General features: G+C 38.3%; 2 protein-coding genes across 6 annotated transcripts; one reads left to right on the top strand and one right to left on the bottom strand.

The window, feature by feature from the left end:
* Positions 1–246: 246 nt before the first annotated feature.
* On the top strand, positions 247–5,415 carry LOC103713581 (WD repeat-containing protein WRAP73). The gene is made up of 6 exons (XM_008800560.2): positions 247–604; positions 984–1,472; positions 2,980–3,201; positions 3,298–3,382; positions 4,172–4,282; positions 4,876–5,415. The coding sequence occupies exons 1-6, from the start codon at positions 488–490 to the stop codon at positions 5,247–5,249; spliced, it is 1,398 nt and encodes a 465-aa protein (XP_008798782.2). The 5' UTR covers positions 247–487; the 3' UTR covers positions 5,250–5,415.
* A 1,549-nt stretch (positions 5,416–6,964) lies between these two features.
* On the bottom strand, positions 6,965–15,679 carry LOC103713582 (cationic amino acid transporter 9, chloroplastic). Of its 5 annotated transcripts, none has more exons than XM_039120133.1 (10): positions 15,387–15,679; positions 13,428–13,837; positions 12,130–12,306; positions 11,700–11,924; positions 11,440–11,616; positions 11,035–11,271; positions 8,936–9,025; positions 7,872–7,961; positions 7,329–7,475; positions 6,965–7,250 (listed from the first exon to the last, which is right to left on the bottom strand). In XM_039120133.1, the coding sequence occupies exons 1-9, from the start codon at positions 15,619–15,621 to the stop codon at positions 7,425–7,427; spliced, it is 1,692 nt and encodes a 563-aa protein (XP_038976061.1). In that variant the 5' UTR covers positions 15,622–15,679; the 3' UTR covers positions 6,965–7,250; positions 7,329–7,424. The 5 variants fall into 5 exon arrangements, with proteins under 5 accessions (XP_038976061.1, XP_038976059.1, XP_038976064.1 ...); XM_039120131.1 differs by having other exon boundaries at positions 6,966–7,236; XM_039120136.1 differs by having other exon boundaries at positions 6,966–7,250; positions 7,329–7,447.
* Between the last annotated feature and the right edge of the window lie 1,751 nt (positions 15,680–17,430).

Genomic DNA, 17,430 nt, shown 5'->3' with positions numbered 1-17,430 from the left:
GGCACATTGAAGATTTACACAAGATTTGAATAGGGCTTTCATAGATTTGTAGATGACAAAGTTCAATAAAATGTAGCTAACATAACAATTAATCATAAAAATGATTAATAATAAATATATAGATAAACAACTAACAATGTTTTAATTTACTAGAATATGTTAAACGAGTATAAAGTAACGTATTGGCAACCTTATATAAGATTTATGTAATTATTTTATTATACTAACTATATTTTAAAACCAGTTATTCACGATTTCATGCAAAGTTTATTTTTCCAGCGCTCGAGCTTCCGAAGCCGTCCGAGGTGCGCCCTCGCGCCCCATTTCGCATTGGTCGGCGCTCCTGTCGCCGGATCTCTGTAAAGACCTCTCCGGAGCTCCGCCGCCGCCGTCTTCTATAGGGGGTTCTCTCTCGCCGAGATCCACGAGAGAAAGAAGCCCTACAGAGATTTTTTACTCGCTAGGCTTCGGATCGAGGCATCGATCCATGGAGTTCACCGACGCCTTTAAGCAGACGGGCCCCTGTTGCTTCTCTCCGGACTCTCGATTCCTGGCTATTGCCGTCGATTACCGCCTCGTCATCCGCGACGTCGTCTCCCTCAAGGTACCCAACGCTCTCTACTGGCCGGCGTTAGATTTCTCTTCTGACACCAATTTAATCAGTTGCCTCGCATTGAGCTGCCCCTTTAGATTTGGATACTAAATTTAGTGGAAAAAATGTGATTTTTTCAGCCGTTTTAATGCCAATGGTATTTAGTATTAATGTCTTGTTTTGCTTTCGAGCGATGCTCGTCTTTCTTACTTTCCCAAATTACCAAGAAGATGCTTGTCAAAAATTCACCGACCTGAAGAGGCATCAATGCTTGTCAGAATGTCTCCTTCATCAGAAACAGCGGCTTTACCAAATTCAGTTTCGTTTTCTGCTTCCTTTTGCCCCTCTCATGCTTTGAGTTAATTTACGTTTTGTATTGCTATGCTCTCAGGTCATTCAGCTCTATTCATGTGTCGACAAGATAAGTTATGTCGAATGGGCCCTCGACTCGGAGTACATACTCTGTGGTCTTTACAAGCGACCAATGGTGCAGGCATGGTCGTTAACCCAGCCAGAATGGACTTGCAAGATAGATGAAGGTCCTGCAGGAATTGCTTATGCGAGGTGGAGCCCTGACAGCCGTCACATACTGACCACATCGGAGTTTCAGCTGCGGTTGACTGTTTGGTCGCTGGTGAACACTGCTTGTGTCCATGTGCAGTGGCCGAAACATGCCTCAAAGGGTGTTTCGTTTACCCAGGATGGGAAGTTTGCTGCAGTCAGCACTAGGCGTGATTGCAAGGATTATATAAACCTGCTCTCCTGTCATACATGGGAAATTATGGGTACATTTGCTGTTGACACGATAGACTTAGCAGGTGTTGAGTGGTCTCCAGATGATAGTGCCATTGTGATCTGGGATTCACTTCTTGAATATAAGGTAATCAGTATATGCATTATCAAAAAGCTTTTGGCATCGATTTCTTTTTCTTTTTCTTTTTTTTTGATACAGTAGTTTGTTTGCCTTTTCTTAATTAGTAATGGAAGCTCTAGAGTTACTCAGAGAAGCTGCAACAAAACTGTGAATTTCTTTCACAATCAATCATTCCTACTCTGGTAGAAATTTTCTGGAATTGTATTGCTAGCTTGAGTCAAAAGAGTGTAAACTTTGATATGATTTGTATTAGGTTGATTGATATGATATGTGTTTTGTTACCTATTCTGGAGGAAGAGGACTGAGCTGGAAGAAAGAATTATTGGCAAGATCACAAAGTTAAAACTCAGTGCAGGAAACTGTGCGAAGAAAAATATGCAGAATGGATTGCCAACATTGTACCAGTGAAGAATTAAAAATAGGCTGATAAGGATCTGCTTTTCTTTTGACCGGAACGAGCTTGGCCCCAGTAGCTTCTTGAGCAATATCATCTACTTGAAAAATTGAGCTTCGAAGCTTTATTTGTTCGAAAGTTGGATAGTGAATCCTATCTCTCTCAAAGGTTTCAGTATATTCATTTGCTTTATAATGTCATTTTTTCTTCCTTACTCAGTGAAGAAGAAAAAATAAGCAGATAAGGATCCGCTTTCTTTTGACTGGAACAAGCTTGGCCCCAATAGCTTCTCGAGCGATATCATTTACTTGAAAAATTGAACTTCGAAGCTTTATTTGTTGGAAACTTGGATATTGAATTCTATCTCTCTCAAAGGTTTGAGTATATTCATTTGCTTTAGAATGTCGTTTTTCTTCCTAACTCAGTGAAGAATAAAAATAGGCAGATTAGGATCTGCTTTTCTTTTGACTGGAACGAGCTTGGCCACAGTAGCTTCTTGAGCGATATCATTTACTTGAAAAATTGAACTCCAAAGCTTTATTTGTTGGAAACTTGGATAGTGAATCCTATCTTTCTCAAAGGTTTGACCGTTTGAGTATATTCATTTGCTTTAGAATGTTGTTTTTCTTCCTTAGTCATGTATATTATTTACAAGATGCCATGGGTCTCAGTTGATTCAGATCATTTAGTTAGCAAAATTCCATTTACAGTAGGTGAATCTGTGACAGAGTGAAATCTTTTTCGTTTCATTATCAGGGTGGGCTTTGGGGATTGTTGTCAACCATAGGATGAATTTCCAATCTAACTCCAAGGAAAGAATACCAGACCGACAACTCCAGTTATAAGTGTTCACAAGTTTTATTTGCTCACAGGCTGATTGCTAATTGACAGATATTTCCTTGAAATCCTATCAATCACTTTCAGTCTACTCTGCTTATAATCTAGTAGGCAGACACATGCTTTATCAAACCTTTGAGGGTTTTTTTCTTTATAAACATCTTCTTTTTCCTAGTTGTGCAAAAGCTATTAATTTTCTATTCCATGGTCCGCAAGATATCCAAAAATTTTCCTTATCTCGGCCATGAGTATTTTTTGAAGGTAATACTGCTCTTGATACAGGTTTTAATTTATTCTCCAGATGGGAGATGCCTGTTTAAGTATCAAGCATATGAGAGTGGCTTAGGCGTGAAAACTGTTGCCTGGTCTCCATGTGGCCAATTTCTAGCAGTGGGTAGTTATGATCAGATGTTACGGGTATTGAACCACCTGACTTGGAAAACTTTTGCAGAATTTATGCACATCTCCACGATTCGCAATCCTTGTAATGCTGCCATTTTCAAGGTAAACATTTTTGTTTATATTAACAATTTTCTTTTTATACTGTGCTGCTATCACAGGTCTAACAGTAAGCATAATTATATCGTATCTGTTTTGTAGGAAGTGGATGAACCTTTGCAACTTGATATGTCTGGATTATGCTTGACTGATGATTTCCCTCATAATATACAAGGAAACAGTCCTGGTGCGCACTAGGCTATAGAAATTATTGGTTGATTATATGCCATCAATATATGTTATAAAATGAAGCAATTACTAATTAAGAAGAACAATTAGAAGAAAGATACAAATGATGAGGTGGCATGTACTTATACATGACATTGTAGCACCTTTTTTTTTTTTAACTGTGAGAATAGTATAGAGGCAAAGCAACTTCAGTTAATAAATTGTTTTTAATAAAAAAAATATAACATCATATAATTTAGTCCAGATTTTATCAACTCTCTGATTTGTTCGACTGGCAACAACATAATTTAGGGATAAAAGAAATGCTAGTCAATGTACCATTTCAAGCAATAAGTTACATATTCATCACTCTCCATACAAGAAAACTGCATCGAGAAAGAAGATATTTAAGGGGCTCCTTCATGAAAGCTGGCCCTAATCATAATTTAGCGCCACCTTAATTTCATACTATCAAATCTACGAAGGGATCTGCTGAAATTTGATGAGTAAAGGAGCGCACAGAGAATGATTATGGTCTCCTTTCTTTACTAGGTAACATCTATCAAGAAAATGAGGTGGTCAGTTGACAAGGGGTACAGTAGTTGAGTTGGTGATTGTAATGTCGGTATATACTCTAGGTCCAGCAATTTATGAATAGGACTAAGAATTTTTTATTGTATGCTGAATGGTGATGTAAATTCTTTTGCAATACATTTTGACTACATTAGTGGATGCACAAGTACTTAGATGCCTGTCTTTGCAAAGGGTCTTTGTTAACCTTTTTTCTTTCTTTGGCTTTCATTTACAGAAAATGTTGCAGAGGGAAATTCCAGAGTGAAGTACAAAGTAATGGATTTTCCTATTAGCTTGCCATCCCAAAAGCCAGCCATAGATAAGCCCAACCCAAAGCAAGGCATTGGTTAGCCTCTCATCCCTTATTCTTAACTTAATGAAATTTCATTTTCTTTTCCATGTCTTTATTGTAAGAATGCAGGGGCCAAATCTCCCAAGTTCTGGGCCTGAATAAGTGATATATCTTTGATAAAAGTTTTCATTTGAATTTTGAAGTATTTCTTTTTCATGATTGAGTATTATGTTTCTTGATGTCCGAGATGATTCTGTTATAGCAAAAGTCGCATGCCTTATATATCCTGTAAACTTTCTGTAAACTTTGTGAACCTCCCTGATCATACGGTTCTCGCTGGCTTAGCATTAGAAATATTGATGTGTCAAATTTCAATAGTTCTGATATAGCTGTTCTGCTCTTAGACTGTGTTGTCTGAACTAGGAGGAATGTAGATTTTATCTGAGTGTGAATATGAGGCTAGTATAATGGTCAAACATAAAAGCAATAGAGTAGCTATATATTATGTGTGGAAAACATGGGGTCTGCAGCTCCTTTTGTGCAGAGCAGTTTTAACTTCGTAATTTTGGTTATGTAGGTTTTATTAACTTCGGTAGTAAGGATATGTTAAAACATTGTCAACTTCTTTGACCCATACAATTTTGCAGGTCTGTTGTCGTGGAGCAATGACAGCCATTATGTCTTCACTCGTAATGATAACATGCCAACTGTGCTTTGGATATGGGATATTTGCCATCTCGAGCTTGCTGCAGTTTTGATGCAGAAAGAACCAATCCGTGCTGCAGCCTGGGACCCAACATGCCCCCGCCTTGTTCTATGCACTGGGAGCCCACATTTGTATATGTGGAACCCATCTGGAGCATGCTGTGTCAGTATTCCACTTCCAAACTTTGTTATCTATGATCTGAAATGGAATTCAGATGGAAGCTGTCTTCTCCTGAAGGATCGAGAATCTTTCTGCTGTGCTGCAGTTGTGTCTATGCTGCCAGATTCCAGTGAAGATAGTTCAGATGGTGAATGAGGTCCCTTTCGTGTCTAAGTGCATATCTTTCTTTTTGTGCCACAAATTGTGCTTTAGTTCAGTTTCCTGCTCCCATGGGTTACATTATTGCGCTTTAATGATGAAATCTGTCACAGAATTCCTATTTCAGTTTTATAAGAAGTTAAATATATTCTCCTCGCCGGAAGCTTATGTTTTCTGTAAATCTCATCGGTAAAGTTTTGAACACAAATTTGCAAGGAAGGATCCCAGTTCTCTAGGATTCTGTTAGAGCTGCATTCTTTTTTAATTTTTGATGACAGAGCTATTATGCTCCTACTTATGAGTAAGTGATCGGATATGTGAATAAGGTCAGAAAAAGTCATTACCTTTTGTCCAATAAACTGCATTATTTCATCATATTTTGGATCTATTCTGTTGTCTAGGAAGTCTGATCTTGCTGTTTGAGCCTGAAAATGCAGCATGAAGTCAGCTCAATTTCAATAAAACGAACTAGGGTAGAAGCAGCAAAAGTGGTTGTAAAAATAAAAAATGTAGAACTATGATCAAAAAGAGATTTTTTTTTGTATAAGTGATTGAAAATAGATTGGTCTTAGAATATACAAAAATTAGATTGTGGAAAACAGGTCTCTAAGCAAGTTTTTGAAGCATGTGTGATACCCAAGGGGAAAGGCTCTGAGTACTGAACATTCTTTTAAAGATCAGTAATCCAACTCTCAGTTTGCTTGATTTAGATTGGGCATGTTAGCTTCCTGGCCACATTGGTTATCCAATTGCCTTTTTCAGCATAAGATCTATCGTGGGGATTCCCTTTGTTATTTTTTTGGATGGATTACTTATTCAAGTTGGTCGTGATTCCCAAATTACTCTTTGATGAGTGTTTTACTTGCATATTATGCGTATCTATTTTATACAATTATTATCAGATATTTCGTATTTTTTCATATTTTTCTCATATTCTATAACGACATAAAAAAAAAGAGACACGAATCCAAGAGCCACTGACATCAACTTTTCTTTTCCTCAAATCAACATTTTTTTGTCTTCATTTTGCCACTTTGAGACAAAATGCTCTTCCCACATTAAGTGAGAACCATGTCCTCGATATTTTAAATAATGCAACAACTTCTATTGATATATAAACTTATTTCTTGTTCAAAAATGTGAATTGGGTTTTAATGAGTTCTAATATAAAGCGCCAAGCAATTCCACTCCGTCCTATTTTTAGACTTTTGTGCGTCATTTGGGTCATGCCAGATTACCTTCTGTTGCTCCAATTTTATTACTGAGTTTCTCCTAGGAGATCACCAAATTACTTAACTATTCACATAGTGTGTGGATGGTGCATACTTCTTAGCCATTCACCAATTGTAGCAACATGTCTAGGCTCTTAAGTTACCCATTCCAATTATCTAAACTTGAATAATTATAGTTTCTATCGGTCTCACCCCCCTACACTTGCTGTATTTGACGAGATTCTTTCATGCTAAAATGTATTTTTGGGAAAATATATTTTTGGGGTTACCTCGTAGAATACGCGTTCTTGATCTTTCCAGTTACATCCAAGCAGGTGTTGATCACTCATCACCATTACCTGTTCTTTTTTGTTGGGGGGGAACAATAACCTGATCCATTGAAGAAGTAGAATGGCGGCATTCCAAGAAGGCGTCACACTGTTTTATTCAATCAAATTCTGATGTTATAGAATGGTGGCAATTTCACATTCCTCTCCATTACAAAAAAATGTAATGGAGATTCCATTAGACACCTAGATTCATGCCACCTCATCCCTAAGCAAAATCCAAGGGTGCTAAAAAAACTTCAAGAAACAGGGAACATCCAAACAAAAGCAAAATTTTAACCATACGAGGGAATGGCGCAAGAACAAGGGAACCTGGAGGTGCATCAGGTAGAAGCAAAATTCCAAGCAAAATTGGATTTGGATCGGTAGAACCGCGAGTCATGTAACGATACTTGAAGATCCATCGATTGAAATTTTCAAGAAATGCTGCGACAAAAGATCTGGGGCCATTAATTAAGAAAGCAACCAGGGAAGGGACTTGCAAAACCAATGGTTTTCATGCGACTTTTTGCTCATACCATGGGAAACATGTCAGCAGTACGCCACATACTCCATAACTCATGACTACAAATCAATAAAACCAGCTTGTTCATGTAGATCAGATACTGCATGATCTAACAGAACTGGAAACGAGCCCCTATCAAAGAAGAAGACAAAGTTGATGCCTGAAATTGGACAAACAAGAACTCAACCAGTTATATGCCTGTATTTAAGATCTTTATATCAAATTTATATACATATATGAGTATATGAATGCAAATGAGGGCCCCACAACAGATTAAAGGCCATCAAAAAATTGTGTTGATTTCTTTTATCATACAGAGTAATACACCACAAACATACATAATGCAGAAGAAGTTGGCAATTCACTCAACTTTCTCAAACAATGGCACCATATCAAAACTTCCTGGATTGGTTGATTTGATATGTAGAGGACCCAGTGTCCCCATCACCAACTGATGGGGTTAAATCAAGAGATGTTTCGGTGATCTCATAAGATGCCTTAACTAGGCTGCCTCTGAAGGAATCCCATGGTAGATTATTGAGTGCTCTGAACTCACCACATTTGCATTATATTGACCATAAATGGCATAAATTCCAACTGAGATGAAGCTGACGATGATAAATCTAAGCCATGCTTCTTCATGGAGCTGCAAGCACAGTTGTTCCTTATGATTAGCCAAATAGTACTAGAAAATCATTTTTCAGCTTTTCGTATGGTAAAAGGTCTCAGCATGGTGAAAGCTCACAGCTATGATCATAAATAATTACCAGAAGAGAGGAATTCATTTAATTGCAGTGACAATGAAGGTCAAAACGAAGATAATGACTAAGTAATTTAGGAAAACTATCATGACATCATTTCTCAACTGATCGAAATATGAAATAATACAAGTAAATTATAAACATTATCTGAGGCACTTCCCTTCTCTTTCTTAAACAGCCAGTCCTATAAAGTGCAACTACATCTCTTAATAAGAAAAACAGAAGAATCAAGAAGACATATCAATTCAGTGAGTGAGTAGTGCTTAAACGTATGATTTTTGTTCACATGAAAAGGTCTCATTTGATCTTGTTGGCCGTATTCACACCCGTCGAGTGTGAGCCGCCGTTGTACCAAAAAAAAAGTCTCATTTGCCCTATTAGTATTCCTTATGAGGTTGGCATTTATATACTCCTGCAAAAGAAGAGTCACGGGAATGCATTGATGAAGCATTAGAAGTATATGAAAGTTTGCAGCAGCCTCCTCTGCTGTCTGGTCTCGGACGGGAAGACAGAAACCAACCAGTCAGGGCCCAGTAGGTACATGTGGTGGGGCTGCAGGTCATGTCAGCTTGGTTCAAATTGGGGACTATGACATGTCTTCTTTCATCAGCATTATTGAAACAACAGAAAACTTAAAGAGAACATAGATGTTAAGCAAATTTCTTGCCCATGCAAGTAAACAATTTCATATCAGCACCTATAGTACAGACAAAAGTTCAGAAAATATATTACACATTTCCAGATTCAAAGTACAATGGGCATGCCACACTTTCTTCAAGAATCAAGACTACAGTTGATTCTTGTAAGCAATAGTGTGAGTGTGAGTTTGTAAGTGTAAGATGTGGATGGAGATGTGTACCTGAGCAAACAAGAAGATATTGAAAAAAATGGAAGCAATTGGGACGACAGGAACCCCTGGACATGAGAAGCCAGGTGGATCTGAATAAGCCTGTAAGAAGCAAAGAAAGTGAATGAGTGAAATTTTCACAAGAAATATCATAAACATCGAGGCAATCACATAATAGCAGGCAATATTCCAGTAATTAATGCAGAGAGTTGACAGCCAAGAAATCAATAGTCTGTAATGCATGTGCGCAGCGATGTAAAAGAAAGCCTTATAACTAGATTTTCAGTGAATTACATGTGTTAGCAACATCTGGAAGGAAATAGCATGACAGGAGATTTCCATAACATCGAAAAAGAGTTCAGATGGCCTGCACCCCCAGCGTGCAGGGGCTCCACCCCAACCCCAACCACCGCTTCCTTGCATATTCCACCGCCCAAAGCTTATCCAACCTCTTCCAGACTCATGCATAATTCTCAGTCTGGGTATGCATATCAGAAGCCATCCTCAAAGTACATCATCTTCTTTTGGTTAAAAGGTGAAAATTAATGATCTACGGCATATAATTTCATTTTACCTGCCTATCTTACATAGGATAAATTATAGCTGACTAAATTATAACCCTCAAGTCTCAGCAACTCAGCTAGTCCCAAAAGACACCTTTTTTTTTGTGTTAAAAGGATCCAACCAACTGAATTAAAACTTTCACTATTAACCTAAACTTGGCCATTCAACAATCAAATATGCTCATACTCCTACTGAGGAAAGAATGTGGATCAAGTCCAATGGAAAGAAGTCATATAACAGGATGAGTACTTTTTATGGCAAAATGCAGTAGCAATATAAGAGTGGTGCCAACTTGTAACATGTCCCAGTAAAGAGAGATGCTTGAATCAATGTCAAAGGAAAGAGAAAGGAAACCCTAAGCTAGCATGGATTTAAGTTGCGAATAAGGATTTGCAGAAGCTCATAGTAAAACGGCTAGCCAGAATACCCTGCAAATGAAAATTCACAAAAGTCTACTCCAAATAACAAGGCTTAACGGTTATGGTTATGGCATGGAAACCAAACCATGAAAAGTCTCGTTAACTAAAAATGCTCTATGGTTAAAAAGCAAGCTCCCTTTTTCACTTGAACATTTTATGCCCTTACATCACTAATGCTTTGTTCAACTAGCAAGTTTAGCAGTGCTAGCAGTAAGGACATATCTGAATAATTAGAATCAATGCAAGTGTCATCACCACATAACAAAGCAGCATCTATGCTGCTACTTATATAGGCTATTGTCGCATCAAGGTGTCGTATTGCTAGATAACAATAACAGGTTGGGTTGCAGACAGGTGGCATTGAATGGGTAATGAACTGGATTCTAAATCAGCTGCATTGACAATGCCTGGTCCATTGTGGTCTCTTATGAACAAGTTAATGTCCAACTCACCTGAACGTAGTAATGACAGATTCATTTTTAATTCCCGTCAAGATCCTCAGATTTATAATAGTGAACATCAATCCTCTTAGACAGAGAAGTGTTCTTTACATACCCTTGTTTTGTTCAATATAAAAATTTTGCTAACATGTCGCTTCAGTAGGTCACCACCACAGCACAAGGCTTCCACGAGACACCCAGCCCAACCTTATCCATTGCATGTTGGCAGGTAAAATCACGTTGTATCACACACTCTTGTTGATATATGAACTATGAGAATACACATGGAGATTGCATTATATAGTCCTATCATTGTTTGAAGAAATAAATACGCTACCATTTTATAAGAAGTCAAGAGATGGAAATGAGATGAGCAATTGAGATCAGTTGTATGGTTAAAAAAAAACTTTGCTTCCCTTGAGTGCAAGAAAATGGAGAGGCCTCATTATCAAGCATACCATGACACTTTAGTTTTGAACATCAAAATGGTTGGTTCCTAATACATTTATATCCCAATGTCAGTTCCATATAAACTGTTTAGATACCAACCCTGTTTCTTATCACTGCCTTTTCACGTAGAATGCATATTACCGAAAGGAAAAGGAACAGTAACTAAATTAATCAGACTAATATTGCAAGTCGTTAGAAACAAGGATGGCCCACTAACATCAAAAAATGTGGCACTCACTTGTCGAAAATGAAGCGCAGCTGCAGCGAGAATTGCTATCACTATAGCAACTACCAAAAAGATAAATGAGCCACCAAAGCGGTAGCAGATCCCAGCTCCAAAACCACAGCAGGCAACTACAACAAGACTGATAATTCCTTCATGCCAGCTAGAAATGCACATTCTAGAACCTTGGCTTCCCACTTTATCCTTCCAACGGAGGGTTATCACACAGGCTGAAACAACAGAATAGCCAGTCTGGAAAACAAATAATTAGATATTGGCGATGAAAGATGGATTGCAAAATAACATGTTTATGGTCGGTTGTTTATGACAGCAAAGCAATCACGTGCTAAATCTCTGAATATGAATTCAAAGTAGGGTACAAAACATAAAGAATTCTAAACAAAGGAATAAAGCATATACCAGTGTACCGACTGAAAGAATGTGTGAGAGTTCATGCACATTAAAGAGACCTGCCATGATACCAGCAACACAACCAACCCAAACCTGAGAGTGGATAGGAGTATGCCGTGTTGGATGCACCTTAGCAAAAACTGAAGGTAATAAGCCATCCCTTCCAAGCCCAAGGTACAAGCGGGACTGCACATGGTAAACAACAAGCTCTTTACTGTTTAACTCAAAATCTAAATGGGTGCCAATCATGTTGGAACTCAAGCCCTCACCTGAACATACAAACCGACAAGAAGGGTAGTAGTAAGGCCAGCAATAGCGCCTACGCTAATTAAAATTGAAACAAATTTCAGACCCTTAGCAGTAAAAGCTTGAGCAAGAGGAGCATCTTCAGCAAGAAACTTGTATGGCACCATTCCAGTTATTACCAAGCAGACAGCAACATAAAGTATTATACATACAAGAAGGCTCCCCAGAATGCCAATGGGCAAGTCTCTCTGAAAGAAAAGGAAAACGAAAAATGAAGATGGTCAAAAGATCCAAAAATTCTGCATTTTGGTGGTTTCTACCTCAAGGAAAAAAATTGCTGACCTTGTCTAGAAAAACTTAAAAAGAATGGACTATCAAACTGCTGATAACACTTAAACCCCCAATATACCATAAAATATTTAACTTTAACCAATTAACTTCAAGCAACACTACCTGTGGTCTTTTAGATTCCTCAGCAGAATTAGCAATTGCATCAAATCCAACATATGCAAAAAATACTACAGTCGCTCCAGTGACAATAGCTTTAATACCATTTGGAGCAAATGGTGACCAGTTAGATACGTCTATCTCAAATGAGCCAGCAAAAATGACAACTATGACAATAAGAACCTGCAGTACAAATGTCATAGTTTCAGCAAGTCTGTTGAAAAATGAATTTAAACTTCAACACTTACTATTACCTAACTAACAAAATTTAAGCCCGACAAGTAAAGATTATAGAGTTTTATGTGTACAAGACAACCAAAGATAAATGGAAATTAAAGAAACATGGAGATTGTAAAAAGACACTTGCAAAGACTGAACAATGATGAATGCATATTTTCAAGAAAAGCAATTGCAAACAAGAATTATAATGGAGGAGAAAGATAACATTTTCATGATTTATATATTTGATAACATTTTCATGATTTATATATTACTAGCTAGAAACAATAGGTAATTGTGTAACCAGAATATCAACATCAGAGTACTAAGCTACTGAGCTTGAGAAAACAATCTGTCCCCAGGCTGCAAGAGCAGTTGCTAAAGTCAATTTCAAAAATCACAGTTTAATTATGAGTAATTCAGGTGCAAGAAAGGCATGATAACAAATATTTGAAATTGAAACACTAATTGCAAAGAAGACAATTAGCTACTTGAGTTGTCTCAGACATCCAGCACAATTTTTTTTTCTCACATCATTTTGCTACCTAGTAGTTTCTTTAGAATGCCTTCAGCTCTCTCAGAACTATCCAAATGCTAGGAGAGCCCAGGGAATAAAACACCCAATGGCAGACTCCAATTTCTTAGAACATACAGTAAAATGTAGAACATTTCATCTAAACATAATGAAATCAGAAGGGTATTTTTTTGGTCAGGGAGTCCATTCTTCATAAGGTACTAATAACCTGAGAGCATCTCCTTAAAGACTCTGTGCACGTAAACACGTGTTTATGTGCCTGCACATGTGAGAGAGGAAAGAGGAAAAGCTCTCTTCATGAAAAAGGGACCCATTTGGTGGATAAGTTCAAATATCTTTATGAAAAAGGCTTGTATAGTTTAATTATGTTGCACACAATTTCCTATTACTTTGCCTACACAAAGATGATTATTACAGAGCACCAACCCACACAAAAATTTACAGAAGAACTTCTTTTGACCATTGCAAGGTGCCAAGCTGCACGATAGACAAAATATTACCCATTTAACAAACTGGTGGAAGAGAATCATACTAGTTCATAAAGGATTACCTTTGTTACTGTCATAACAGAGTTCACTACTGATGATTCTCTAACACCAAAGCAAAGAATCATTGTTAAGATAATGAGAAGAATTGGAGCCAATATGTTAATAGAGACAACTCCTCCAAAAAGCTCTTTGCCACCTCCAATCCAGCTAGGGATATGCCCCTTCAAGACAGAAAATATTTCCAAAAAGGATATGACATAGCTCGCTAAGCTGCGGGCGATGCTCGCCGCACCAATGTGGTAGTCCAGCATTAGTTGTGTGAAAACAAGAAAGGCTGTGAGCTCATTAAATGCAGCATATGTGTACATGTATGCTCCACCAACCACAGCAGGAAATCGTGATGATAGCTCCGCATAGCACAGGGCATTGAGTACACATGCAGCTCCAGCAAGAACAAAACTAATTGTAACACCTGTATTCAAGTAGGCGATGGATAAGTAGCAGGTACAGACAATTCTTCAACCAGAAAAGGAGAAAATTGAATGTACAAATTAAATAAGTAGATTAAAAAATTATAATAGTCCTTGCTTGCCAATCTTATCCAGAAGACTAGTGCAATTGCGCTTTCAGTGCGAGTTCTCAACAACTTTTAAATTTAGGCATTTCCCCTTTAGCAATAACTTAAGGCTTTCAGATGTCAAATTGATAATGAAATACCGGGTGCTTAAGCCATTAGATTTATTTAAAATCATATGAAAATTTAGCCCTTGCAGAGCCATGCATGTATGCTAGTTTTTACACTAAAATTTATATATATGCAACCATTTGGCTGACAGTTGCTGATTTCATTGTAAAAGTCAAGATTATGAAATTTGGGTTAACACAGTTTAATCGGACCATGGTATTTCTCGCTTAATCTTATATTCAATTGACATTTGATGTAAAGGAACAAGTGACTGAAGGCTAGCACGTGAGCTATAGAACTGCTCCAGAAACCAACTAAAGGTTAAAAGGCAACATGGCCTTTGATGATTTTTAAGCGGCTGTTGTATGCGATCGGTTTTCTGCAGTTACCAAGTTTACAAGAAAGCAAGGCACAATCAGAGACATCTGCAACACTTCAACGACTATCCAGACTTTGTATGAAGAATTCTCATGGAGCGAACTTTCCATGAATCTCTTGTATCTTGATTCTCCAATATGATGATCATTCCACCATGAAGAATCCCCTACCCTATACTCGATTATCTTTGTGCTAATCAATCTTATTGGTTTGTTTCACTTATTTGTAAGTTACCAGTCTCCTTTTTGCTTCATTTCTTTGTGTTATTCTCGTTCTGCTAGAAATTGTGAAGTCCTCTTGCTGAATAAGGCCGAACCCTGTCTTCTTATAGACTGAAACCGTTGATCGATCTGCTCGTTTTGGCACACCAACAACCCAATCGATCATCAATTAGTTTCCCAAGAAACAACTATTGTTGGATAAGAAGCCTAAACAAAAAACACATTTTTGCTCTGGAGTTCTTATTTTCTTTCCACGCGATTGCCAATGTATGTCATACATATTAAGTTTTTCACCATTTTAAAGAGGACTTAACAGCAAGCATTTACCATTTATTTCCCTTTTTTTCATATCTAGACCCAAGAAGTTCAGATTTTCATGCATAAACTGATAAACCTGCTCAGGGTTCGCTGAGATACATATAACAAGATTCCACTGTCATTCAAGCTAGAGCTTTTAATGGTAATTAGAGTACTCAATGATAAATTACAAGATTTCCAATTCTAAATCTATCATCCCAATAGAAATTTAGTCAAAGATCCAACTTATTATTGCATTTCTAAATTAAACCAATCAAATTCATGTATTCCGTGATAAAAATGTTATTTTTAAGTCAACAAAGAGGAAATTCGTCATGATAACTGGAGAATACATTAAGAAACAAGATTCTAGGTGCATGCCCACGGATAGAAGGACCGGATGCTAGACGAGGAAGGGAGAGAGGAGAACCAGGACTCACCCGGCCCGGCATCGTGAGCGACCGTGCCGGTGATGACGAAGATACCGGCGCCGACGGAGGCGCCGATCCCGAGGAGGATGAGCTCGAAGAGACCGAGGCCACGGACGAGGACCTCGCCGTGGACGGCGGCGGCGTCGGACTGGGATGCTAGGGTTTTCCTCCGGAGAGCGGAGGACCAGAACCCCGAGCAGAACGACCGGCGGGAGGAGGAGGCGGCGTTCTTTTGCCCTCCCATGGCGAAGACGAGGGAGACGGGATGCCGCGCGGGTCAGAGGCTGCGCGATTTTTGGCCACCGGGTTCCAGTGGGCGTGGGACGAATCGGGACACTTTTGTTGTCGCGATTCACAATCGCCACGTGTCAACAAATGAAAGCAGATTCTGGAATCTTGTCATCAACCATTGTTTTATGATAACCGGGCAAGACATGAACTCACTAGTTTTTTTTTTTTTCCATTGAGCCTCTAAGACTATCCGACCACATCATCATATTTTTTTTATATATAATTTATTGAACGAAATCTTTTACGATCGCCAGCTGCTATAACACTTGTTCCTTGCAAGAGAAGTGGTAGAGATCTCTCTAGGTGAAACATGGACGGCTACTTAAAATTCCGATTGCCAGGGACATCAGGCAGTTGTCGTCGAGAGAGCTCGCATCCAGCTGGTTGAGATCATCAGGGCTACTACAATAAGTTCATTTGGGATGGTCAGGGACATCTGGAACCCCTGCTTTGCCGCTTCAGCACCCAGATTCCTTCTTATTTTTTGGGAACCCCCATCTTTCGACTATTTAAAGGTGAATTTCAATGGTAGTGGTTCTGGATATGGCGGCAGGTCGGTGTGGGATTTGTGATTAGAGATCATGACTCATAGATGATTGCTGCGGGCAGGTGGAGCACCGATGGGCTATCAGCTATAGGGGTGGAGCTCATGGCAGTATGTAAAGGCATCTCCTATGCGAAACGAAGGCTGGAGGCTGCGTGCTTCATCTTTGAGGGAGACTCGGCTACAATGATCGACTGGATATGGAAGGAGGGATAGAGAGGGGATGGGAGTCTCTTACTATGCCACATCCGTTTGATTCTGAGAGACTATATTGCCTTCGAGGTAGTGCATGTATATCGGAAGATGATAAGGGCTATAGATGTATATTGCGCAGCACTCCGAAGAGATTTTTTTGGCCACATTAGGGGCACTCTCTTTACATTCGTGTCAGATTGTAGTTCTTGATTATGCTGGCTGCACCTACATTAATATAGGATGAGCAGTTGTACCAAAAAAAACAAAGTTTTGATTGAAAGTTGAAATCTCTCTTTATCTCTGCTTTACGAAAGCTGTAAACAGCAGAGTATCGGAAAAAATAAAAAATAAAAAACAAAAAAATCAGATCTATACGACACACGAAGCTCCATATAATTGCCAACTTTTTTAATACCAAATTGATCTCCAAATCCTAAAACTGATAGATAAATAAAAGTATGATATAGAGTAAGTGAGCACTGATGAAAAAAAAAAAAATCAAAAGAACGCCTTTTGAAACTGATAAGCTTCTTGCATTTAGGATATAGACTTTATCGAGCTAAAATATCTATCAATCAGATCAAAGTTGGTCGATCGGCAAAGAAAAAATTTTAAAAAATAAAAAAATAACATTGAATATAGAACATGGATCGCTTGTCATGTATGTCTCTTCATAATCAGAGAACAATATAGATCGATGTCAAAACCTATATTACTTTGATAATAGCTCATAATTTAAAGAAAAAGATGTCAAACTTGATGAGAAAAAAATGGAGAAATGCAAAGAAATAAGAAAGAAATCACTCGATAATCTTTGTAGTACCAGGTTTCACCGTTCTCCAGTTACTAGTGGAGAATTGTCACTAATGTAGGAGTTGATAAGCCTCAATCCGAAACCTTATTACTAAACTAATGCTCTAAAATCGCCGCCCAATGCTTCGCTCCACCTCCACAAGATACTGATTTGTGGGTTCTACTTTTCTAGGACATGGTATACTCTATTCAAGGATCTTGGTTGTGCCA

Source organism: Phoenix dactylifera, chromosome 2, assembly GCF_009389715.1.
Source record: "Phoenix dactylifera cultivar Barhee BC4 chromosome 2, palm_55x_up_171113_PBpolish2nd_filt_p, whole genome shotgun sequence".
NCBI lineage: Eukaryota > Viridiplantae > Streptophyta > Magnoliopsida > Arecales > Arecaceae > Phoenix > Phoenix dactylifera.
This window is presented reverse-complemented; position numbering and strand designations above follow the sequence as displayed.